The sequence below is a fragment of the Montipora capricornis genome, chromosome 11 (assembly GCF_036669925.1).
Source record: "Montipora capricornis isolate CH-2021 chromosome 11, ASM3666992v2, whole genome shotgun sequence".
Classification (NCBI taxonomy): domain Eukaryota; kingdom Metazoa; phylum Cnidaria; class Anthozoa; order Scleractinia; family Acroporidae; genus Montipora; species Montipora capricornis.
Window position 1 is genome coordinate 15,646,046 of NC_090893.1, and position 27,500 is coordinate 15,673,545.

General features: G+C 38.9%; 2 protein-coding genes across 4 annotated transcripts in view; one reads left to right on the plus strand and one right to left on the minus strand.

The window, feature by feature from the left end:
- The window catches only part of LOC138023794 (uncharacterized), a 31,980-nt gene extending 23,038 nt beyond the window's left edge, over nucleotides 1–8,942 (minus strand). Inside the window, exon 1 of one of the 2 annotated variants that reach the window (XM_068870863.1) lies at nucleotides 8,840–8,942. The gene's annotated coding sequence lies outside the window, so the exon portion shown is untranslated. The remainder of the gene's footprint in view (nucleotides 1–8,839) is intronic. The other variant, XM_068870865.1, reaches the window with a different exon arrangement.
- An 11,040-nt stretch (nucleotides 8,943–19,982) lies between these two features.
- The window catches only part of LOC138024559 (uncharacterized), a 169,732-nt gene continuing 162,214 nt past the window's right edge, over nucleotides 19,983–27,500 (plus strand). For both annotated transcript variants that reach the window (XM_068871781.1, XM_068871782.1), the window contains exons 1-2: nucleotides 19,983–20,469; nucleotides 21,018–21,153. In XM_068871781.1, the coding sequence (XP_068727882.1) occupies nucleotides 20,101–20,469; nucleotides 21,018–21,153 (505 nt within the window). In that variant the 5' untranslated portion in view covers nucleotides 19,983–20,100. The remainder of the gene's footprint in view (nucleotides 20,470–21,017; nucleotides 21,154–27,500) is intronic.

Genomic DNA, 27,500 nt, shown 5'->3' on the forward strand with positions numbered 1-27,500 from the left:
TAACTTTCACATCGCTGTTTTGGCCTAGTATATAATTTATTAAACTGGTAAATTGTAGGGTCAGAAGAGCTTAGCCAATAACCTATTCTTTGACAGGCGTCAACACTTGGGCTCACGCATGAGGGATAAATTGCCTCCATGTTACATTGATTGCATACAGTGTCACGGTTAACAGGAAAATTTGGTTTTATCACATATTTTGATAAAGGTGGAATTACCACCATGAATGATTTGGAAAGCTGACGTTCCGAGTGTTAGCCCATCGTCAGAGCGAATGTTTAGTCAGCTAAAAAGAGATCAACATAATTCAGACTGTCCCTGTTTGCACCATAAAAGAGAAGCCCCACATGCATTTTGGACTATTTTGCCAGATGCACCCAACAGGCAAAGGCTTGGTTGAATCTGCTTCAATGGCTATTGCTTAATAGAAAACTGCCTTCCGGAAGTGCTTCTCTTGAGATAAAGCAACTGATCAAAAAGTTATATTTTGTTGTGTTATTTAAGCAATAGAGGACGTTGTCCATGTTTACATAGCCTCATCTAAATGCCAAGCGCAGTTGGGAGAATTCTTGACAGTTATGCAAACCCGAGACACAGTCGAGGGTTTGCATAACATACACACCCATATTCCCAACCAGCCAATCAAAAGGTGCATCTCACAACACATAACCAATCAAAATTCATGTGATGTCATAGCTGTGTTTACATACTCTCATCTAAACACAGCTATTCTTGGTTTTCACCCACGTGACCTTAGTCCTTGACAACCGTCGTTAACCGCCATTGTGGAGCCCCTCGAATCGTAAACAGAGACGCGTAGAGAGAGATGTGAGTTAGTTGTAGTGCGATGGTTCTCTGTATAATACCTGGCTGTGGAGTAAAATCTGGAAACAAGGAAGGTATTAGTCTATTCCGTATACCTATCGTTGTTGATAAGAACGGTGAAAGTTATAAACAGCTAACAGAAGATCGCCGAAACGCGTGGATTTCACAGATAAGCTTTCGCAGCGATTGCCTCACGGTTTAATGTTAGATTTTAACTTCAAGTGTGGGGTTGGACTTATTTTGCTGAAATTGTCTTTACAGGTTTAGCAATTAAAGTTTTTGCGGTGATTGCCAGTAACGGCTTTTGCTGTGAACAGTTGTGTTTTATCCTGTAAAGCTTTCGCAGCGATTTAGCACGCGTTGGTTCAGGGTTTTAGGGTAAAAGGCGAGCGAGTCAGAATTTTTCGAAAGTTGGCTTTTTTTCGATAAAGCGTTTCTCGGCCGGGTTTCCACCGATGTCTTCCCAATTCACACCACCGAAGCGCTTGAACCCCTCGAACAAGTGTGCTCAATTTCGACCGATTAAACCACAACGTCGCGGAGAAATTCATCTTCGAAAATTCATCTCATTAAATATGCCCGATGCAAATGAGGTGCTCCGGTTTTGAATATTTAATGAGGTGAATTTAACCTAAGTATCAGGCGTTTGTGATACTCAGGTTAACAAAGGAGACTAATGTCACGCATGCGCATTATCAATGGCAAATTCAATTTTATTTGCATTGTGATTGGTTGAAAACCTTCGAGACAGTCTTAGAACGCGGGAAGAAAAGATGTCGACGCTGTCGCTAGTTGTAGTTTTTATTGCATTCACTTTCAATGCTATCTATGCACTTGTGGTACAAATACCGAAAGAAGATGGACAAAACCTAGAAAGACCTCGGCAATTCCTTCTACTTGGGAAAGTCCTTTATCTCGGATGAAACGAAACATGCTTAGATCGGCTGTTTTAGAATGATGCGGTGTGCTCAGACTTGTCAAAGAATTGCGCGAAGTTGGAAAAATTTTGCCTTATTTGCAACGCGTATGGTCATGATTGAATGTGCAAATCACAATATTGAATAATGGTACGTATTAAAGTAACTGGAACCGGCATTAAAATTTTCCGCTGTGGTTTTTTCACGTGGATACTCGCGCTTGAAGTGAATGCAAAACAAATTTGCCAGGTTGACGGGATTTGCTTATGGCGCGTCAGTGGTAAATGAGCTGGTAATCCGTTCAAAGGATGTCACAGCTTAAAATTTATCAATGAATGGAGTTAAGGTAAGTAACAGAAAAACATGACAGAAGAATTTCGTTTGTTCTCTCTTTGAAGCGAATACATTCTATCCGGACGAAAGAGTCATTTTGCAAAATGTCAATCGGTTTATAGCTTTTTCTGTTTAAACCAAACTCGGTCATTGAGAGTACAGGACTTTTGTCTCCGACGTTCGTCCACGAAAAGCCGTCAACAGGTGATATTTTGTGAGCCAAAGATAAGGTTTGACTAGAGATATTCCCGGTAAAAGTGGCACAGCGAATACTGAACCCCGACGTTTCGACTTCTCCGTTTACCAAAGTGCTTTTCTTTGTCGACGAAACAGTGCTTGTTGTTTCCACCATCAAGTGTTATTTTCTCTGGACTAAGATATCAAAAGTCTCTGTATTGTTAATGAGTGATTTTCATACCTTCTGGACATTTTTTTGTCTTTTCTTCTCTTGAAATGTGAACTACAACCGTGTATATTTGACGCGCAACTGAAATTTTCTTACCCCAAATCAGACAATGGCGTCAGTGTTCACGTTACTTTCGGTCAAATCTCAGCAAATATGTCTTTGTCCAGCGATCGCCATTAGTATGGAAAGCACATATTTGTGAAGAATCGAACTGCTTTGAAAGTTTTCCTTCAAAAGTGGCAGGGCGCACGAAAATGCCCTGTGAAAGTAAACCTAATTTTCATCGAAACTTGGCACTTTGTGATGCGTTGATTCAACTCTGGGTCAAATTCTTGAGATGCAATGCATTCTTAAATGCAATGTACTGCAAATAAGACTCTTGCTTTTATTGCAATAAATATTAGTCCCAGCTATTAAAAATTATACTTAATTACATAAAAAATGTTTAGTTAGTGTAGTAATATTTACAAATAAAAATGCCTGCTTACCACAACTTTGCACTGCAGTTTTCGATTTGATAAATTTCTTACTTTAAATTTGAGGGAAACTGTAGTAATTGAAATTTTAAAGATATTTACAAACTGTATAGTAAAATTTACATGACAAGTAATCATTGTAAAATATAATAATTTTGTTCATGATGATTTACATGATAAGTAATTATACATTATATTTGTAAATGCATATTTTAAAATTTTCATTCCCTTGTGTGGCTGCCTTGCATGGGTGTGTGTGTCACTATTTGCACCTTTCTGCTTTTGGAATCCCATTTAATAAATAATACAAATATAACAATTCTTTAAACTTTGTACAGTGAATTATTTTACCTTTGTCTGCACATTCAACTTTTATGAGACATGTGACTGTGTGCAAGGAATGGCAGCAAAAATAAACAAAAACCAGGTCAATTAAATTTTTTGACACACAAAACAGCCATAATATTCAGGTATACCTCAAGTTCTCTTCAATTTCTTCTGCACGTTTTTTGCAGTTACTATAAGTTGCCATACACCAAGAATGAAGTAAAAAATAAATTTAATGAACACAAAATGGTGTGTGATGTTCCATCATCCTAAATCAATGTATATTAATTACTTAACACTGTTGGAATCAATATCAAATTTTATTGGGACATATTAGTTATTAAATACTGGCTCAATTACTGATACGGTAATATTATTGACGTACTATATTTAATAATATTATAATATAAATCCCTTTCACCCCTAAACCGGCCAAAACCGGCCATACTTGGTATTTTACTCTTCAATAGGAACCCCCAGGGGTCAATGGTTTAATTAATAGACTAAAAACATTTAAGATCAATGGCTGCACATTTTGTACACTTTCATCCTGATTTAGATAAATTTACTTTATTCTCTGCAGTGAGATAGTAACTTACCACAAAAGTGAGGAATGAATATGAATGAGCATGAACTGCCCACATCGAAATTAATAAGTAGTTAATATTGTATCAGAGTTCTATCACAAAGTCTCCTTTGCCTTTAATTGTCCTTTTAATTTTAAACATTGCACAGAAGACAAGACCTACTTTATGTATTTCCAGACATCCCAATTTTAATTGTACATTTAATGTGGGTGTAATTTTACATCTTCAAATAGTCAAGTGAAATTTTTACCTCCCCAAAGAGAACTCATTCAGAAAATTTCATTTCAGTACAACCTACAAGTCTGATGGCAGTGACCACATCATTCGTCACTATTGTATAGATTTACTAAGAACATCAACATCACTTTTGAATAATTCGCTGGTAGCATAAATGATGAAAACAATGAATAATTACTATGGCTAGACTTAATGGAGTTACCATAGATCAAGGACAGAATTATCCAATAGAGTAATAAACTGGAGCTTCATTATTGACTCATTGTAGCATATATTATCAAGCATGCCTTCATGATCAGTTGATGTATCTAAGAATAATGTTTTGGTTCCGTTAAATGAAAGTTCTTGAAATTTTTAAGGTAGTGTATCTTGAGAGTGTTTGCACATGAGATAGTTGGCCTCAGACACATACACAAAATAGAGGTGGCGTGGCTGGTATTAAATTTCTGTCGACATATCTGTTGAGATAAGATGTTCTTTCAAAGGACTGAGGACATCTCATAACTCTAAACTATCAATGCAAGAAAGTGATTGACGTGACATACTTCCTTCCAGCGCTGCATTCAAGTTGGATAAATCGAAGCCTGCGAGCTCGAGGGATATATTTCGCAACCACGTTAGATAGTACTCCCTTCCCAACAAAGGGATCTGGCCTTTGCTCGGGTCTTTTCGCACTTTGAGCATTTGTTCCGATGCATTCACTTAAATGGAGAAATAAAGCTAAAAAGTATAAAAGCTGACTCGAAGCAACTTCAGAGGCGTTGCTTCCCCGAGCAGACTAAAAGGGCTGCTTGCAAAAAGCGTAACGAAAGAAAACTTTCCGCCGACTAAAATGCCCCTTGCAGAATCTTTCCCTGTCACTTAAAGTTTAAATGACCACCTTCAACTGGCAGAAGCTATATAGAACGATCGAAGAAGCACAGGTTGAAATCACCGCTTCGAAAGCCATCTTTGTTTATATCACAGCGCGCGGTTGGAAAACTGGATACTACAATTTTCAACAGCCAATCAGACAAAAGTCTCCTTTGTTACTCAGGTTAGCAAATGTCTAACTCGGAGGCGTTTTATTCGATTTCGCTGAAATTCGACAGGCGAATGCGAGGGGTGGAGCGCCCAAATTGACTGAGTTTGAAGGAAATCGGACGAATTTCGAAGGAAAAAAGCTTCTCACCTTCTCAAGGTGAAGGACTGAGACTCTAATCGACCAAGTACTTTGACAGAAGAAGAGGGAAATCATCGAAACAAAGGGAATGAGGAGGCCTTTTCTTCTCATCTGGCGGCCATAGCAGTTAGCGAAGGTATTAAAAGAAATCCAACTGGAAACTGATACAGATAAGGTCGACGCCGAGTGTCAAACTTCCGAGTCACCTTCGCCACAAACAACAACAATCTTGCCCGCGATTTCCTTCCCTTGCTTAAACGGACGCAACGAAACCAGAAATCATCTGGTTGTACGCTTTCAAAATTTTGAAGGCCTTAAACTGCTTGTTTGTATAGTAGCTTGTCTCTAAAACTAACTAGGAAAGCAAGTCTGAGACTTCTAGAGGAGCCAAACTGATCGCTCCGTATGGCCGCTGGGTCTACGCAAACGACAGAAAATCTTCTTCAAATAGCGCTCTCGAACGTGGCTTTCGAGGTTTTTTTTGCGTAGGATGAAAGTACTGGTACCTCGTCGAGTGATTTTGGGTCGCTTTCTTGGGAAATATCCATTGGAAAGATGAATTATTTGAAGACTTCGAACGTGAGCGCTCAAAATGTCATACATTTCCTTATAATCAGGGGCACCAGAATGGCGGAAACCTAATTTGCATAAGGTTATGACGTCAGCTGAAAACCGAGAATTGACCGATATTAATGGGAGTGCGTTTACTATCCTAATTATTTTATAATTTAGAATGTGCAATGATATTCACACGCAAAATACAGTGTCCCTGTTATTGGCAATAATAATAAAATTATGATAACTCTTAGAACAACAAAGTTAGTCATTTATCTTATTACTTTCAATAATTTGCTCAAACCAACAAACTGAAGATGAAGACCATGAATAATAATTTGTGATCAATCGTTGTTAAAATTCACATTAAAAATATTAATGGTATAATCATTTGTTAACTGATATTAACGACCAGTGCAAGAAGCTGTGCAAAAAGAGTGATATAGTTCCTCAGTTTTGCTAGTGCCAAGATGTAAGAACAAGGTGTCCAATGATATATATTTTCTAAAAATATGTAAACACATTAATATTTATGTGAAATTCAGGCAACTTATGACTTCATCCTGCATGTAGTTACATTTTGATCAAGATTTGTCCCCTAACATCATTATTTATCATCAGTAGGTTTAAAATACAAAGGAAATTATTGGGAATCAAACAATAATTATTTAGGTTGGATTCATTTTAACTGAAATTTAACCTTGAAGTTCAACAGTTACAGAGTAAATTAACTACTGGGTGCAAAAATACAGATTTGATCCAGTCAGTCAGGGAGCAGGGGTTGTGCAGTGGTAAGAGCACTCGCCTCCCACCAATGTGGTCTGGATTCAATTCCCAAACTCAGCGTCATATGTGGGTTGAGTTTGTTGGTTCTCTTCTATATTGCGAAAGGTTTTTCTCCAGGTACTCCGGTTTCACCACATCCACAAAAAACATATTTGATTTGAGTTAATTTCATTGGTTTCCCCAATTAGTTCTGTAGTGCTAAATCCATTGACACTTAAATAAAGTAGTGTTTATTATGATTATTACAAGTTGATAAAAAAAAGTATACATAATTCCTAGGCAACAGACAAAATTGGTAACATTAGGACCATTAGGCAGGCTTTTAGCTGCAAAACATAAGAAAATAATTTATTACCAGTATATGTTAGTAATAAATGCTAATTTCAAGGTTGTTTACTTACGCATTATAATATTATTGTCTCTACTTCAATAGAGCTTAGAACATTTCACATGCGAAAGTATTATCACTCGGATGTATTTAACACGTACAGCATTTAATTCAGTGCAACTTGATCCCTGTCGTCAGCTCCTGTCAACCGAACCCTCTTTTAAAATGTAGTCCTCCCTCTCTCATCTTAAAAATTTGATCATGTATTTGAGGTATTTAACGGCGAAATGACAAGCACAGATAGCTTCAAACCCTCGTACTTCTTTCCTTTCAATGTGATGTCGCTTAAATCTAGAATTTCCATTCCATGATTCAACGCCTCGTGTAAGAGACTTGGCTTGGTCCGCCATTTTGAAATAAATCGAGACTGCGCAGAACGATCGGAAGTCCGTGAATCGCGGACTGTTAAATTGGAACCTGCCAGAGCTCTCGATCCGAGGCGCTGGCCAAGAGGATCGCAGCTCTGGGAACGAGAATGTCCTCGCCCTTCCTCGCGCTCGTTCTCAGATCAACTGCGCATGCGTAAACGAACTGACTTCCGGTTTGAGAAAAAAGCTAAATTTCCGGCGGTTTTAAATTGAATTATATATTTTTTTACATGGCACGTTTCACCCCCAAATACAGAATATAGCTAAGCATTGATTTTTTAAAATCATCTTTTTTGAAGAAGTTATGGGTATTTCAGTATCGTTTGTCTCTAAAAAGAACATTTTTCAAAATAAAAAGAAAACCATGCTTGGCTGAATGCAAAAACGAATACAAATTATCAAACCATTGATTAAATACCCAAATTGCGTAGCACGGAGACAAATTAAGAGTTTTCTTTCATTGATCACGTAACCATCGGCGTGGTACGATGACGTCATATTTCGTGTCATTGGCTTACAAAAGTTGAAATCTGACCAAAATAATGCCAAATTCTCTCAAATTACTTAACCATTACATCCTTAGCAACGCACCCCAAAAAATACGTCAGTGGGCCCTTAACGACCGTCCTGTAGGCAACGTTTGGCACCTACAGAGTATATGTGGGAAGTATCGATTATCCGTACTTGTGGGGACTGGGCTGAATGGTCAGGATAATCAAAAATATGAATATCAGTGAGTCGTGTCGAAGTTGCATGATTTTATCCTTGTTTTTGCGGATATCAGAGATCTGCTGCTTGCCGACACCTTATTCAGTTGGTAACTTGGTTCCTTTTCCTAATCACAAAATAGTTGACTGTTTATCGTCTATGGAAAGAAAGGATCGCTTACATTTTGAGGACATGACGAATTCGTTTTAAGGCTAAAATTTATGGAGCACCAAAGTGGACATAAATGCTAATTGAAAAAAAAAAAACTTTCGAATTTTCAAATTTACGTTGTCAACTCAAAGTTTTTGTCCAAGATTTACAAATTTTATGGTAACTTGGTAAAATATTTATGCTCTTTTTTGTATTTCCTTTCCAATGTTCAAAAATGCGTGCTGATTTAAAAAAAAAACAAACAAACAAAAGAACATTCTAATGGAATAGAAATTAGCTCGTGTTCCTCAACACATGCTGATCGAGCTAATGGTGCGTGAAAGGCATTAGTTATAATACACATAATTTGAAGAGAAGAGCAAGAAACAAACTGTGTCCTCGTAAAAAGATTTCATCAACTGTGTTCGTACTCTACAGTTGAAACCGAAATGCACCCGAAAAGTTTTCGTGGTTGGTAGTGATGGAACAGCGAGGCGAGACTCGAAGGAACGTTGTTTTTCCCTCGATCCCTCACTAAAACTTTTGCTACGGTGATGAATACTTCCCGAAATACTTAAATTTACACCGGACATCACAAGCTTCGAGTAACTTACCGTTTTTGTAAAAAGCTTCCCTTCGAACGCTTGCCTGTGCTTCAATGATTTCGAACATATACTAGCACGAGGTCGCAGTATGGAGCGGGGCCTGTGAACTGCGGAAAGCACTAGATAAATCGACCTAAACCTGGTGAGCCATCGATATGTCAGCGGAGTCTTGAAAGATGATTACTTCGTTTCCGCTCGCTTGCTCGCTCCTCGCTTCTGATCGATCGCGGCGAGGATTATTTCAGCCATAAAACGGTCAATAGACCTTTCCAGTTCATATCACTGAAAAGCTGTTTGGCTTGATTCTAGAATACCCCCTCACTTGCACTGAACCTTAGAAAGCTGCCACCGCAGTCCCGCAGTTGTGCCTAGTTTACTTGTGCTACCGCAGTCCCGCAGTGGAGCGTAATTTACATATATGTACTCCGCACTCAGCACTGCCACCACCGTCCCGCAGTGGTTAAATCTTTCACCGTTGTTATGGCAATTTTCAAAAGCTGGAACCAGGGCAAAAAAATTACATCGCCTGAAACTGTGTCGATGTCTTTTTTATGTATTCTATCGTCGATTGTCCCTCGACATTTTGCGAAAAGTTGAAATTATGCGGCTTTGTTTAATTATTGTCTCTTCCCAAAGAAAAAATATCATAATTAATCAATCCATCAATCAATAAATCAATCGTTTTCTATGGCTTGATGTATAATTTACACTTCTGCGTTTCCATTCAAATGAAAATTACTGAAATAAAAGTTCAACGGAAGTCGCGCGGCCTTCTTTGTTTATTCCCTTGCAATACAAAGTCAATCAAGTGTTACTTCAATTACTCGAACCAACTTGTTGTAAATCACTTTCATCGGACACTGTTCATTATTTCAACCGAAAAAAAGTTCAACAGAACGCATGCTTTCTTCTGTTAGATGAGTTACGCACACCAAAAACAATAAACAAGTAACGTTGTTTTAGCAGGACTTGGCTAGGAGGTGACACTTTTTATCTTAAGAATCAACGTTCGACGATATCTATCTCAATGACATCTACTTCATGAATTAAAGCGGGTCCAGTTAGGACGAAAAAAACCAATATTCTTACGGCATTGTCTTTAAAGTCGTTTCGCTAATACGTTGCTATCGAAATGCTTCACTATAATGAAGAGGCTTACATCTACTTTATCGGAGGAATCTTCAAGCATAATTACATGCTTAACCAATCATAATTACATGCGTAACAATCCAAACATGTAACGCAGGCCAGCATTTCTTCATACGAAATAAAAGTGAATGACCCGAATTTCTCTCATTAACTACCAGTTGTCAAACATTTTGTTTACACGATCTCCACACTGACTGGCCGACAATTGTCACTCTTTTAAAATCTTAGCTTTTCTTTTACGGTTCCGTTAACTACACGTTCTACCGAGAGCGTGTGAACAATATACCATTCCTTTGCTGATTAAGCCTAAGCGCTCGTTTCAGTGATAAGGCCTATAAGCACTTTTTTCAAATCTTAGCTTTTATTTTAGGGTTCGGTGAACTACACGTTCTACCGAAAGCGTGTGAAGAATATAGCACTCGTTTACTGATTAAGCCTAAGCGCCCGTTTCAGTGATTACGCCTAAGCACTCTTTTAAAATTGATTAAAAAGACAAACGCAACTAGATTCATTTTGACAACGTTTCGACATCGTCCGATGTCATCGTCAGGCAATGAATTTTAATCGGATGAAGCATAACTTATAGTACAAGAACAATAGAACAATAGAATAATATATACAATAGTACGCTAACAATAAATGTGAAATCTAAGTAAATAGTTTTGCCCTGACAGAGTTTGACTGCACCAGCGGCGAGTTTTAGTGTCTTAAAGAAATGCGCATCGAAATTTGATTGCTTAATTCATGAGATATTCTACATCAAAGAATTAAAACCATCACTTAATGTGCAGTCAGACTCTGTCAGGGCAAAACTATTTACTTAGATTTCACATTTATTGTTAGCGCACTATTGTATATATTATTCTATTGTTCTTGTACTATAAGTTATGCTTCATCCGATTAAAATTCATTGCCTGACGATGACATCGGACGATGTCGAAACGTTGTCAAAATGAATCTAGTTGCGTTTGTCTTTTTAATCAATTTTATCACAAGATCTATACTTATTAACACTCTTTTAAAATCTTAGCTTTTTTGGGGGGGTTCGGTTAACTACACGTTCTACCGAGAGCGTGTGAAGAATAAGCACTCGCTTACTGATTAGGCCTAAGCACTCTTTTGAAATCTTCATTTCCCTTTCATTTTCTCACTCACATTCTTTGCTCACTATGGGACTGCGGACCGCGGTAGCACTTTCAACAAAAACTTACTAACCCATGCCACTACGGGAGTGCGGACCGCGGTAGCACTTCCAAAAACACTTAATCGCCCAAACGGGACCTCGGACCGCGGTGGCGCTTCCACAAACACTTAGTCGCCCACTGCGGGACCTCGGACCGCGGTAGCATTTTCAACAACACTTAGTCGCCCACTGTGGGACCTCGGATCGCGGTAGCATTTTCAACAACACTTAGTGGCCCACTGTGGGACCTCGGATCGCGGTAGCATTTTCAACAACACTTAGTGGCCCACTGCGGGACCTCGGACCGCGGTAGCATTTTCAACAACACTTAGTGGCCCACTGTGGGACTGCGGACAGCGGAAGCTCTTCCACAAACACTTAGTCGCCAACTGTGGGATCTCGGACCGCGGTAGCATTTTCAACAACAATTAGTCGCCCACTGCGGGACCTCGGACCGCGGTAGCATTTTCAACAACACTTAGTGGCCCACTGTGGGACCTCGGATCGCGGTAGCATTTTCAACAACACTTAGTGGCCCACTGTGGGACTGCGGACAGCGGAAGCCCTTTCACAAACACTTAGTCGCCAACTGTGGGACCTCGGACCGCGGTAGCATTTTCAACAACACTTAGTCGCCCACTGCGGGACCTCGGATCGCGGTAGCATTTTCAACAACACTTAGTGGCCTACTGCGGGACCTCGGACCGCGGTAGCATTTTCAACAACACTTAGTGGCCCACTGTGGGACTGCGGACAGCGGAAGCCCTTTCACAAACACTTAGTCGCCAACTGTGGGACCTCGGACCGCGGTAGCATTTTCAACAACACTTAGTCGCCCACTGCGGGACCTCGGATCGCGGTAGCATTTTCAACAACACTTAGTGGCCCACTGTGGGACCTCGGATCGCGGTAGCATTTTCAACAACACTTAGTGGCCTACTGCGGGACCTCGGACCGCGGTAGCATTTTCAACCTTAGTGGCCTACTGCGGGACCTCGGACCGCGGTAGCATTTTCAACAACACTTAGTGGCCCACTGTGGGACTGCGGACAGCGGAAGCCCTTCCACAAACACTTAGTCGCCAACTGTGGGACCTCGGACCGCGGTAGCATTTTCAACAACACTTAGTCGCCCACTGCGGGACCTCGGATCGCGGTAGCATTTTCAACAACACTTAGTGGCCTACTGCGGGACCTCGGACCGCGGTAGCATTTTCAACAACACTTAGTGGCCCACTGTGGGACCTCGGATCGCAGTAGCATTTTCAACAACACTTAGTGGCCTACTGCGGGACCTCGGACCGCGGTAGCATTTTCAACAACACTTAGTCGCCAACTGTGGGACCTCGGATCGCAGTAGCATTTTCAACAACACTTAGTGGCCCACTGTGGGACCTCGGATCGCGGTAGCATTTTCAACAACACTTAGTGGCCCACTGCGGGACCTCGGACCGCGGTAGCATTTTCAACAACACTTAGTGGCCCACTGTGGGACTGCGGACAGCGGAAGCCCTTCCACAAACACTTAGTCGCCCACTGCGGGACCTCGGACCGCGGTAGCATTTTCAACAACACTTAGTCGACAACTGTGGGACCTCGGATCGCGGTAGCATTTTCAACAACACTTAGTGGCCCACTGTGGGACTGCGGACAACGGTAGCCCTTCCACAAACACTTAGTCGCCCACAGCGGGACCTCGGACCTCGGTAGCATTTTCAACAACACTTAGTGGCCCACTGTGGGACCTCGGATTGCTGTAGCATTTTCAACAACACTTAGTGGCCCACTGTGGGACTGCGGACAGCGGAAGCCCTTCCACAAACACTTAGTCGCCCACTGCGGGACCTCGGACCGCGGTAGCATTTTCAACAACACTTAGTCGACAACTGTGGGACCTCGGATCGCGGTAGCATTTTCAACAACACTTAGTGGCCCACTGTGGGACTGCGGACAACGGTAGCCCTTCCACAAACACTTAGTCGCCCACAGCGGGACCTCGGACCTCGGTAGCATTTTCAACAACACTTAGTGGCCCACTGTGGGACCTCACCACACTAGAAAATGATATGCGAGGGCCACTTCCTACTGGCTGACAAAGACTACAGATTTGTCGCACAGATGAATTCATTTCACCAACGAAGGTGAGTGTGGGAATAGTTGCAATAATAATCTGCATTTAATTGAATTTCCCCCAACCCCTCATTATAGATTCTATGCCCCCTTCTTTGTCAGTGCAAAAAATCTGCCAAGAGAACTGAAGCACTAAGTTACACAGAATTAGTTAGACAGGAAGAAAACCCTCAAGGATAAAAGCAGCAGCTGGAAATTAAGCAGAGGAAAATCAAAAACGAAAACAAAAACCTCCAGAAGAAACACACACACCACTGACAACAGCACACTGCTCAGCATTATATTGAGCACCACAGGCTCTAATGGGTCGGCTGTAATCAGTAACACACTAAACATGTTCTATTTTTAATATTATTATTTAAATGTAGAGAACAAACTGCAATGAACACAACACGCAAACGCATGAATTTCTTGGTGCCTAAATACCAGGTAACAAATTGCTTTTTGGCGTTTTACCAACCTCGTTCCCAGGGTCTTCTCGGCTTTCAATATGGCGGCGGGTCTTGAGAAGACCCTGGCACACAGTGAACTAAAAAGATCGCTGATTGGTGCTTTTCTCACATGAACTCTGATTGGTTTAATGTCGAAAGAAAGATGGCGGCTAGTGAGGAGAGCCAGAAGAAGAACAGAATTCGTGTTTAAATCATTTTCAAAATTGTAGCTGTTCCGTGAGAAGCAGCTGCAAATTAACAAGCATAACAGTCAAAAATAATTCACCGTTTTTTCACGTTGTACGATGATCTACATCAGGCCTCGATTCCCATTAAAACTACGTTGGCTTTTCACGACCTCTGGCATAGCGATCGCTCTATAATAAAGAAGGATATAATGGTGTTTGAAAGACGCAACGGTAATTAACTGATTTTATTTCGAACGTACCTTTACGTTTTGGTTCATTTTGGCGTCTCACAATTGTAATTCCTTGACGCGAGTATTGTTACTGTTGTTCAGTGTTTACACCATGTCAGATTGTTACAAATTATAAAATTGTGCAACAGGGTTCGTAGATTATTGATGTGGTTGATTTAGCAGTTGTATGTGGTTCTGTTGACTCGTGTGACAGCTGCAACGAAGGCGGGTCTGTTAAATACAGGTCAAGACCAGAGGTCGCTGCTCCAATAATCAACAACTAAGCAAAAAGTTTCCCCGAGACCTGAAACAACATTTTTGTTGAGTGATTAGCGCTAGCAGACACTTTTGGTGTTGTTTATTTGTCTGCAGCACTGTGACATGTACACTCACCTGTGGAATGTGACCTGTGTTTTATTTCAATAGACCTGCAGCTGCAGTAATCCATATTCTTTCCCATCCCTTCCACACTCTTCAGCTAGTGGTGCACAGAGAGATCTAGCTCGGTCGGTTTTCATCGTTGCCTTTTACTTTCAATAATAAAAAATATTAATCTCCTCACCCCAAACAAAGTGCATGTCATCTTGTAATTTTCCAAGAGAGTTATTTAAGATTGTGAAGTCTTAACAATAATTATTATTCTTGAAAATAATTTTAAGGCTTATCCTTATAGTCTTATTGACCTGTCAATTTGCTAACGACTTCAATTTTTGCTTCTTCTGATTTAAAAATATAAATATGTATATTAAACAGTATTCTTTAATTTTGTACACATTACTTTTTTAGCATCACACTCCTGTGAGTTTTCTTGTACTCCAATAATTTAAGTTGAATTATTCGTTTTCAAAACATGCTTTGAAAATATTCTCTAGCATTGCTCAAGTTGTGGCATTTTAATTACTGTCTGAAGATGTGGTACATCGAGTGATGTGGGGGAAGATTGCAGACTGGACAGGGGGATTGGGAAATAAAATTGAAGGTGACAAAGCACAGGAAATTTGCAACTTCACCAGCAACAAGAAACTATTTCACAAAAATAAATAGTGTTTTGTTTCTGGAATGGTAAGGGCAGGAGAAAAGATAAAATACTGTAGTGTGGGTCATTTGGTCGGTCATATATATTTCGCTTTGTCTATTGAAACTCTCAACAAAGAAGGACAAAAATGTGGACGCAAACTATCTGAACGGTTAGAAGCCTGTCAAGGAATATTAACCATTAAAGAGAAGAACATAATGATACTTGTCTACAAATACCTAATTTTCCTTCAAATGCCACAGCATAAAATTTCAAATTCCATTTTCTGTGAATCTTCCATTACTTGTGGTACATGTGAACCTAGGAAGTTACCAGTACTAGCTTTAAAATAATAACTGGTTCCTGGAAAACCCAATTTACTACCGGTACTACAACTCACCAGTGGGAAGATTGTTTACATTACTTATTACCATGAAGAGAGATAGCTTTGGATTTTTCAACAATATATCCCTTTAATATAACCGAAAATCATTCAGATAGTGAAAACTTCATATTTATGACCCATTTCGTTCACTTTCATGCTTGTCAACATTATGATTTGCTATACTTTAGGTTCACATGTTCACAAGTTTGTTTTTACGTCTCATAGATGTTCAGATGTTCAATTACAAACTCTGTTTTGAATGATCACTCTACTTCATTGTATAAATAGTTCACCCTGAAGTCTAAATAGATACAATTCGTTTCTGAGTAAATGAAATGAAACAAAAATGTAGTTTAAGGAATGGAGGCAAATAAAACAAACCGTGCCATTGTCACTGCCTCCAAAACAGCAGATTAAAAGCCAATTTGATAAAACAGCAAAGATCCACCCCTAACCCTGGGCTCATTTGACAAGAACTGCTAAAGATGATGAGATGCTTATGTTTAGGACTTGCACAAATTGTGCCCTTTTTTAAATAGGCTCAACAGATTTCATGAGCAGCATTCCAAGACATCACATTGTCTTCACTGGTAGGACAAGACACGGAAAAGATCTTTTCACAGCTTGAAAAGTGCAAGAAGCAGATTGCTAATCCTATGGAATAGCATGTTCAACAATGTACATGTGCTTGATTACGTCAACTTTACCACAAAATATATTTACAAATTATAACAAGTTGTAAGAATCAGAATGTGGGCACTAAACATGCTGTGGTTCCCTGTTGGCAATCAGAAGACAATTAAAATACTGATTTTAGACTGACATGACAATACTTGCAGTCAATCGATGAGATGAGAGATAAAACCACAATACAACAATCTAATGGTTTCAATGTGAAAATGAAGTACCACAGATATATATGTGGTATAATAATACTTCCTTTTAGGAAAATAGCTTTGGGTCAATGTATACTGGGGAAAGTCGTTGTCAGAAGGCTCATATACACAGATAAGAAATCAGATAATCATTCAAGTGTATGAAAAATTAATGATAATTAGGTTTAATTGATTGAAAATAAACATGCAATATAAACTATACATTACGGAAGCCAGCGAACACACCTCCGTGACTAAATAGCTAGAACCAGGGCTTTCATTAAACCTTAGCTCACTGGATTTTAAGGTAATCAAATGTCTGTGATGCTACGGGTGAAACTGTGTGCAATGGCTGTTTCCAAACTGTTTAAAAATCACAGCCTCGAGAAATAATAGCCGTCTATAAAATTGCATTGGTTTAAAATAACATGAAATGAAAAGAAAAGCAAGAGTTCTCTGTCATCTACCGCATTCTCGTTGCTCGTGCATTCATCCATCCGTATTTTTGGTTTCTTAAAGCAAAGTTTACAGCTTTGGGTTCCCCCTTCGTACTCCATTTTGTTTGTTGGCAGTTGTCGTACCCAGATTTCTCTTACCTTATTCTTTGCCGCCATTTTAAAAAAATTTGCATATTTGTCCATCCTCGATGGACAAATCTTGATCACGTGATCTGCTGTGTGCCAGGGTCTTCTCAAGACCCGCCGCCATATTGAAAGCCGAGAAGACTCTGGGAACGAGGTTGGCGTTTTACAGTACCTGCGAGTAACACCACACCAAAAAATTACCTCAATATAATAAGGTAAAATAGATATAATTTTCAGAATGCTTTACAATTTAGCTGTATCACAACACCCAAGGTCAATAATTTTGCCATTATCCCAACAGAAATAACTCAACATAACTTTTGCTGGAAAAACAAGATCAGCAACATGAATCAAGTGTTGAATGAAGAGAACAAGACATCATGCTTCACAAAAAAGGACAGAGTTATAGAGAGAACACAGTTTTCAACAAAAATATTGGACTGAAATAAGAATTAATACATGTAACCCTGTGAAAAAGCACCCCAAATGCCTACATAATTTCCAATATAGGTTTTAGTCAGAGGAAACTTTTTCGTTATCACAGACAAAACTCTAATGGTCATTAAATTTCTTTCTAGTGGAAATAATATTGAACAAAACAAAGAGTGTATTAATAATCTACCCTATGTGTGTTTAGTATTTTCTCCTTTCATTTTAACGAATGTGTTCTCCATGTATAGTTTTTACATGCACATCTGTTTGGGACAAGTTAGCAGAACCTTGGGGAACCCATTCAAAAGAGACACTTGTAATACCACTGGCAGTACTAAAAACTAACATTACTCAAAAAAAAAAAATTTTATTTGTGTTCCTCTAATATGTCTTACAACTAAAGGAGGCACTACATTTAGCTCTTTTGTGCACCGTCCAATTTCACAAGTCACTAGTCAAACACTAAACGAAACGAGGAAAGCACTTAATACATGATCTAGATGAAATGGTAAATTTCGGCGATGAACATTCTCCAGACCATACTACAATGTATTTACAATGATGAAAAGGATTCTCCATGAACCAAGAGAGCTAATCTGCAGAGAATAAGAGTAGTTGACGCACTACTGCACAACCTCAGTTTCTTTATAAATCAGGTATGGCTACCATTTCCTAAAAACGGAAACAAAGATAAAACCATTACAGAGGAAGCACATAACATGTAAGCACAAGGGGAAAGATAACACCTTACGTTATTAAATTTTGGGCCACCAAAATTGTGTTTCTAGCTTTCTGATTGGTTCACTCAATCTCAGTTAACAGCTCTCATACTACATATGACCTAAAATGGAAACTAATTACGTCAAGTGTTACCACCCTGCATACTGATTGGCTTTTAATTTGTCCAAGTGTTAAGAATTAAACGAAAACTGAATAAAACAATATTAATTGTTGGATATGAGATCTCGGCATATACAACGCGCACTTGTGGAATTATAATTATATTATTCATATTGTCTTATGCAACAGGAATTGTATGCTTATTAGTATAATTACTTAGGTGATTATTGAAAATTCTCTGTGCTGATTGGTTGCCATTGAGGTGATTTTTATGCAATAATCACCTACGGTTCTTCAAAATGGCCGCAAGCCGTTTTATCTAGGTGACAGACAAATAACTCAATTGTTTTACATATAAAGAAAATGCATATTTTTTATAATATAAAATAAATTACCTGATAGGCAATTTGCATGATGGCATCATTTACTACGTACAAAGACCAGACTGCTTTAAGTTGATTCTATTGCCAAGCAAACTTGAACAATTGTTTCTTTGTTTCCAGGAGAGAAGAAAAATCTGAATAACAAAGCATTTTGAAAAAGCATTTTGGTGTCCGTAGTGAAATGACGACATCATGCAGATCGCCTATTATACTAAAACGAGACTTGGTGAATAAAAACCTCAACTTCCTCTCGGTTTTTATTGAGCAATATTCACCTCGCCTTCGGTGAATAATTGTTAATTATTTGGTGTTCATACTAATTGTTAGTGTAAAAGAATTTTTAGTCAGTGGTACAGATCTAACTGAAGCTGTAAGGAGTACTTTATATTATTATTGTTATTATTATTATTATTATTATTATTATTATTATTATTATTATTATTATTATTATTATCCCTCGATTGTGATCCCTGTTGTACAGCTTCCGATTTTCCTTTCTTTATTGCAGGGACACACGACTGTCCATGGCCCTCCACGCCCCTGACACTTCAGAAATAATTAAAGACGCCTTTCTGAACCCCAAATCTCTTTCGGGATGCATGCCTCCCCTGGAAAGCACAACGGCACATTTATGCGTACATCGCGAGCTTCACTTTCTAGTTCTGCCTTCCAAGAGAGCGAGAAGCAGTGTCCACTTTCGTGAGTTTTAATGTCGACGCAGTCATGTCATGTCATTTTCAGTTGTAAGCTGTTTGCAAATTCCCGGCTTCTCGCCAACTCTATAAATTTTTTTTGTGGCAGTATAAGCAGGTCGGCAGGTCGTATAAAGATAATATATTTACAACAATTTGCGATTGTTCCAGTAGTTTTCATAAGCAAGGGGTTGGACATACAAGTGTAGGACATTTTTTTTCCGGGAATTTTATTAAATGGGGTTTTTCCTGTTTGTAAGAATTCAAAACTTCCGAGTTGAAAAATAAATACCGCCATTTGACGTAAAATCAACCACGTGAAATGCACGCTCCCCGATTCGGCAACACATATTTCGTGACATTGAAAACAAACGGATTTATCTCTTTATCATCCCAAAAAGCCACATGTTTCTAATTTACATATCTTTTCAGTATTGAAAGAATGAAATGATGATAACTTTCAAAGCATTTTTAGCGAATTTCGGTTTTTGGTGCATTTGGAGAGAAGACCTTTGCCCTGAAAACAAATGTCCGTGTGTAAAATTTCCGTCGACCGGATGATGTTCCCGTTGATGTCAATCACGTGACCGGCATATATAAATAGCGAAGTCCGTCGTTTTGTTTGTAAATATTAGTGAAGGTTGAAGGTAACAGAGCAACTGTTGACGTCTTGCCTTGTTATTTTCTACGACGTTTCTCGTAGTTTATCCCTTCTTACAGAATATCGCGCTGTTTTTGGGAGACTACTGCAAATATGACAGCAACGGAAAGTAATCCACTTCTTGAAAAGTACAAGACTCTCGACCAAGGCGAGCGAGTTCAAGTAATGAATGTGTGGATCGATGGCACCGGCGAATCAATGCGTTGTAAAACCAAGACTGTAGAATCCGAGCCCTTAACTCCTGAAGATCTACCCGTGTGGAACTTCGACGGATCTAGTACTTATCAAGCGGAGGGTTTCAACAGCGATCTCTATTTACGCCCCGGAACCTTGTTCAGGGATCCATTTCGACTTAGAAAGAACAAAAATGTCTTCTCCGAAACTTACAACTTCGATCACAAACCCAGAGTAGCGAACCACAGACCATCTTGTTCACTGTTTATGGAGAGAAAATTACTCGAGGTTGGTAAAATGTAATGTTAATTGTTGCTTCGCCGGTGGGTGAATGACGGAAATTTAGTGCACATAAATAATATCTACGGCTGACTGAATCGTTGCGTTTCCAAATTCGCAAGAAATGCTTTTTGGCGCCAGTTCAAGTGAAGGTTACTTGTCATGTGCAAACTCGTTCGTCTCTTTCCGTCGAGGTTTTTAATCGAAATGAATATAAGATAAGCTTAAATGCTTGCGTATAAACGGGCCGCCCATGTCACACTTTGTAGTTTTCCTCTGCACTGTGAACTGTCGTAAAAAACGTTTTACCAGATTACTGGAATTATCTAACATTTACGACTGTCCTTCTGAGCAAGATCAAGATCAGCCAAAGCAACACCAATCCAGATCAGATAGTTAGAGTCTTTTAAACCATTATGTTTTGTAAGGTTAAAGGACTCTGTGTCACTCAAATCAAATTTTAAGTCACTTAAAAAATGCAACTTCTTGTGACAAATTTATGCAGCCCTTATTAGTGATATCATTCATTTATTAATTACCATGTCTTAATTACTCAGGTATGCATCACTGGTGCAGACAGACTGTTAGTAGTTGTTCCCAATCGAGATCCCAGAAAACTGAGTTTGGCAATGGTAAGTCCAGATGGCAAGATAGGAGAGTGCGCAGGATGCAACAAGAAAAGTAGATTATCAGGTGAGTTTAATAATGTTGCATACAATCGTCCTCCTCTAGCATAATATTATGAAACATGTTGCTGTCATCAGCTGTGAAGAGGTTTGAATTGTGACACATTGTGCCTGGGGTCTTAAATGCTGGGCTTCTGATATTTCGCTCGGACACGGAGCCGCGAAATCTCGCGAAACTCACAAAAGTAAGCGAAATACCATGAAATTCGCTAGGAATCTTACCGAATACTAGCCTGCTTAGTAGGTTCTTTTCGGGGCGCAAGAGATTTCGAGCGGCGCGAGAAGGCTGCGTTCCGCAACAATAGAATCACTAGAAGAGTCGAGGTACCATGAAGACGATGCATTTATGTAAAGAACTTCTATCGAAAGTGTTAATCTGCGAGGTTTGTGGAATGTGGCTAAAAATGGAAGGTTTGGAGTAAAGAGGTAACGACGTTACAAAAACTAAATTACTTTTGTGAAAATCTGGGAGTTGAAACTGTCTGAGATTATTACTAATAAGAGTCGTGTCATCTGCATATTGACTAATTTCTATTTCCTGCCCATTTTTTGTTTTAACGGTGAGTGAACCTTTTTATTTTGTACTGTAGTTCCTTAAAATCTCCACGCTCCACCAAAATGGATTAAACATTCCTAGAGTCTAATTGGAATTTCTTTAGCGAATTTGGGAGGCTAGAATTATTTCTAATTTGTGTACGTCAAATAATGTAAACCCGCAGTTCGTGTATGTCAACCTTGTCGTATAAGCTGAAATGTCGGCGAAAAATAGGAGGAAAAGTGATTCTGAGGTATTCGGTATAAAGAAATTCTTCAACTCTGCGGAAGCTACTTGATCAAACTCTGGTGGACCGGGTGAAAACTCAAAGAAAGCGCTATTACTACGGCAGAATCGGCACGAGACACCGAGTGACATTTTTTTATTAAAAAGGCAACACATCACAAATGGCCTTGAATTTACTTCCTAAAATCGAGGAAAACGCATTTATGAGAGTCTAAATTTCAAAATTTTCGGAGAAGAATGCCCTAGGACCAGGCCAGGACCCCGCTAGAAGGGACACGCTGGAGGCGTCTCCAACTGAGCCTTCCGCCTGTTAAGTGCACGTTACCGTGTTAACAAAATTTTAATGGCTACATCCCTGCAGAATCCTTTCGTTTGTGATGTACCGATGATTTCATTGGTAAAGGAATTCCACATTACCGTTTTCGAGTTTTAAACTCGAGGTTAACTAAAGATTTTCCGGAAACACCCTAAAATAACGTGACATAGCCTCTTTAAGTAAAATAGTCTGCAAAAAAACTAACTGCAAATTTCTCTGATGGACGTTTTCCTGCATGTCATGCATATCTAGAGTTGCACTAAGCAAACGTTTATGCTGCACACTAAGGAAGGTCTGAACAAGTTGGTTCCGCTTCATAATTTCTCTTCTTTTCAGTCTAATCTGATTACAGGTCAAATGTTTTTTTGGTTTACGTTTGCGCCAAATGGTATCGCAAACCCAGGAATTACGGTGTCGAACTTTTATTTCGAGGAGTCTAAAAGGTCGTATTTCTGAAACTTTCAAGATTTCAAAATTTATGAACTGTTGTCGGGATTTTCCAGGGTTAAAATGTCTCTAAAAATCGACGCTTCGACCAGTTTTACTGGTCTTCTTCACGTTGTTAAAAAGTTATCAATATGGCGGATCGTTTTTTTGGAACATCAGAAAAAACGATCCGCCATATGATAACTTTTTAACAACCTGAAGAAGACCAGTAAAACTGGTCGAAACGTCGATTTTTAGAGACATCTTAACCTCGGAAAATCCCGAAAACAGTTCATAAATTTTGGTTTAAAAGGTTTTGCGGATTTTGCGGATAGTACGTGATCCGCAAAAATAAGTTCCAGCAGAAAAAAAAACAGCAAAATTAAAAACCGTAAAAATTTACCCTTGTTAATATGACTAAAAATGACTTTTAATCCACATAGTGGGGTCAAAAAGATCGTTTATTTTGATATTTGCATTGAGAAAATGCAACTGGAGCTTGCTACAAACAAAAAGCAACGATAAAAGGTTAAGTAAATACTTTTCCAGTCTCTGGGGCATAAGAAACGAACTTAAAGCAGTCTATTAAAAGGTCATGTTAACCAATGTCTAAGGACTCCAGGATGCCACATTTTTTCCACGTTCTCGATGATTGAAGGGTTTTTTACCAAACAGTAATAGAAGTTGAAAATAGTCTTGCTGTTCAGGTGAATTAAGGCCTGGGCCCAGATCCATTTTATGAAAATAGGTGAGGAGGTGTTCTAACGATTGATCCATTTTATATAACACGAAATAACTTTGGGACATCGTTAGCGTCAATAAAATGTGAAACCTTAACTGCTATTTAGGATGATATATTATCACGTGACATGTCAAAGTTATTTTTAGCACAGAAATCTTCTCAGCTAAACGGAACACTTTTTATCATTTTCTGGTTGCTGGATTTCCTTGATGATGTTACTACTATTTTGGGTACATCATTTCTGTGCTTGGACATTTCAAGATAATTTTAAATAAATGTCCGAAAAAAGAAATCACTTTCCATAGGGGACTGGGCACTACAGTAAAATGCCTTATATTTCCTTAACCCTTTCAGCCCCGATAGTGCCAAATGGCACTTATAGATTTTACTCTGTCTAACGCCAGACGATTTTACTCGTCAATGGGGAACCCCTCGGGGCTTAAAGGGTTAAGCTAACAGCGTGAAAAAACTATGTCCCCGTTTAACCCTTTCAGCCCCGATAGTGCCAAATGGCACTTATAGATTTTACTCTGTCTAACGCCAGACGATTTTACTCGTCAATGGGGAACCCCTCGGGGCTTAAAGGGTTAACTAAAGACAGTTAACTAAACACAGTGCGTTTTCTTTTACCATTTTGACTAATCTAATAGTAGCGAAGTGAAATAAATTTTAGCATAAACTGTTGCCATTTTTTGTTTTGAGTTTTGGCCGTAACAAGTCACGTGACTCATTTGCATACGTCATCCACATCAATACAAAAACTTTTTTGACGTTACTAGTCTGCGAACGTCTAAGGTTGTTATTTCTAAATCTTCAGAAGTTTAGACGACCCCCTTACTTTTGGGAAACTAAATATTTTGAGCAAGAGCCGATACAACGTAGATTTGATTTTAGTGGTGTACTATATTTCGGCTGGCCAAACCAGCCTTCTACAGGTACAATAAGAGTTTACATTGAATTGCTTCTATGTACTGATCCAACGTACACCGACGGAAAGATTGTACACAGCTGCTTGCTTCAAAACTCAGTAATTTGGGCCAGTTTTGGGCCCATGCCTTAATTTACTTGAGTGCTTGAAAAGAAAACCGCAAAAATTAGTTTCCAGCGGAAATTTCAGACCGAATTCGCGCCGAAAAAATTTGTACCCGCAAACCTCAAAAAATCGCCAATCCGCAAAATAAAAGTCCTTCAAAAATTTCATGCTTCACGGTAACAGTGAAACGCAAACCAAAAGACAGATGAAGCAAAATAACGTAACGTTAATGAAACTCTGAATTTCGAATTCTCAGTGAAAGATTTTAAGTGCTAAACAACGTCGTTTTTTAAGTTGGTTGTAATATTTAGCTGAATATTTATATTTCATCTGTCGCGTTGGGATGCCTTCTTTGTCGAGTGATTGACTTGAGACCGGACTCTTATCTGGAACAATGTTGATCAATCCCTTCACTAAAGAACCAGTTCTTGCAACAACAACAAAGCACAAAATGGACATCAAGCTTTCTTTCAACTAATTCGTGACTAACAAGAATTGGTCAAATTTCAAATTGTTTTTTGCCTGAAGACTGTGCAGAGTTTAGTAGAAATAAGTAAAATTATAAATAATCAGAAAATTGTGAACACAGACCAGCTGACATATTCCTCAAGGTGTTCGATTCCTTTTCTCGGGTATCTAAAATCCAACTCGAAAAAGTTACCATAGAATTTGCCGTTTGGTTTCAGTATGATTATACATGACACCACAGTTGATAAAATATTAAAGAGAACTCGACGAAGAGGTAAATCAGCGGCTAAATTTCTTGTGCGTGGCGATGTCTATTTTTCAAGCTTCTTATGCAAATTCTTGACGGAGAATGTTAAATTGCAAAAAATATTCCACTAAAGGTTGTTCAAAAGCTCTATTTTTGGGCGTTCATTTGGACGAAAAACGTCACAAAAACTTTTTCCAGCGTAAGCTTTAATGAAACAGACAAAATATTATTAGCGTGCAAACAAGAAACACAACAGTAATTAAATAAAGTTCTTTCACACAGTTCAGATCAAACCCTTGACCGTGAATAATGAAGCACAAAAGAAACAACAAGCTTTCTTTCAAATATTTCTTCACTGTCACAGTTTCCAATTTTCTTTTTTACCTGAAGGCTTGGCAGAGTTGGAGTTCAAAACAAGCTGCCAACGGCACTTCGTGTCAAAAACGCAACAAAATAAATTTCCCACCTGTGTTCAGCATCAAACCCTTTAATGAAAACACTTTCCTTGAATAATGAAGCAAAAACCGATCAACAAGCTTTCTTTCAAATAATTTTTGACTGGCAAGAATTAGTCAAATTTCAAATTGTTTTTTACGTGAAGACTGTGCAGAGTTTACAACAAATAATTCTAAATAGCGAGAAAACAGAGATTACAGCTCCACTTAATTTGTTCAGTTCCTTCTCTGCTTTGTTAACCCATAACTTACTCGAGAATTTTCTATTTGATATCAGTTTTGTACAAAACACCACAATTGGTAAAATATCAGAAATACTGCTCACTTCCATTACGACTCGACGGGCGAAACATTGTTGTCGAAGTTCATTACTCGTCGCTTTCAAGATTCGAGATATTTATCTTTCACAGCCTGTCTTTTTTATCCAATTGACTTTCCATTCTTGAGCTCCATCAGGGTGTAGTTTGTTTAAAGATCCACTAAATTCGCGTTAGAATGACTTTAGACGCCATTGCAGGTGAATTGAATATGCTACTGTGGGAAGCCCCACCGGATCCCCCTGAAACCTACCAAAAATACGGGCAGATGACTTTACTCACAAAGACACTACTTAGCAGGGGGATGTCAGGAAAGCCTTTGCCCGACGGGAAAAAAGAAGAAAACAAACAAATTTAACGTATTTTCTGACTGGATTGCCTATGGCAACCCAATAAAAAAAGAAAAAAAAGAAAAAAAAAACAAAGCAAAGAAATTCCACCAATTTTCCGACTGGGATTGCCATTCTGACAACCCAGTAATAACCCAAACTTATAGATGGTTTTCACAGTGATGCCATCAAATTTAAAGTCAAAACCTATGGAGTTATATCTATGACAAAATTCAATGATCAGTATTTGAAATAAAATCGTCCAAATCATGAATGCATCAATGCAAAGCAGAATAGCAACAAGCCGATTCTGCAAATGGCCATCACGGAAAGAGTCATAACGCAGAGAGGCATAACACAAAAAGCCATAACGCAAACAGCCATAATGCAAACTAGGCATAACGCAAAGAGGCATAACGCAAATAGCCATAACGCGAATAGGCATAACGCAAGTAGGCATGACGCAAAAAGGCATGACGCAAAGAAGCATAACGCAAATGGCCATAGCGCAGAGGCATAACTTAAGCAGGAAGAAAAAGTTCGAAAGCGATTATATGTTCTTTCCCTTGAACAATCAATTGACGTTTTTTTTAAGAGCTGAAATTATTTACGGATTACACAGCTAGTCTCCATTCTTTAAAGGGCCTTTTTGTTATGGCTATTTTACGTTATGCCTTTTGCGTTATGAATATTTGCGTTATGCTTTACTGTGTAATGCCTCCCTTTTTTGCATTGTGACTGTATTCGTTATGCCTCTTTGCGTTTTGAATTTCGGAATTGTCACCTTGCGTGACACCATGATACAAAGTTATTTGAATTGGTTGAAAGAAATGTCTATGCCTTTGACTCTCACCAGTCTGAGCATTTCAAGTACATTAGGAGATGTGTTCATACACATGCATTTTATCTCAGGAGCGAAAAGTAAGCGCTTTCACCGCTAATTGAATTCTAGATGTTCGTGTGGATTTCTGGCCGCCATATTGGTGCACAACGATGGTGCACCAACACGGCGGCTCCGTACATAACTCTATAAAGTTGAGTGAAACGCTTCGACAAATATCTCAGAAACGATGTACCGCACAGGTCTGAGAATTGGTGAGGGGATTTATAAATGTGCCTTCCACAACATTCCAAGTTTTTGGCTTATTTCATTGCATGTCTTCGATTATATTTTTTTGTTGCGTGACAGTGAAAACGATCTATTAGGTGGCACCGTCCTTAAGGAAAAGCAAATCACGCG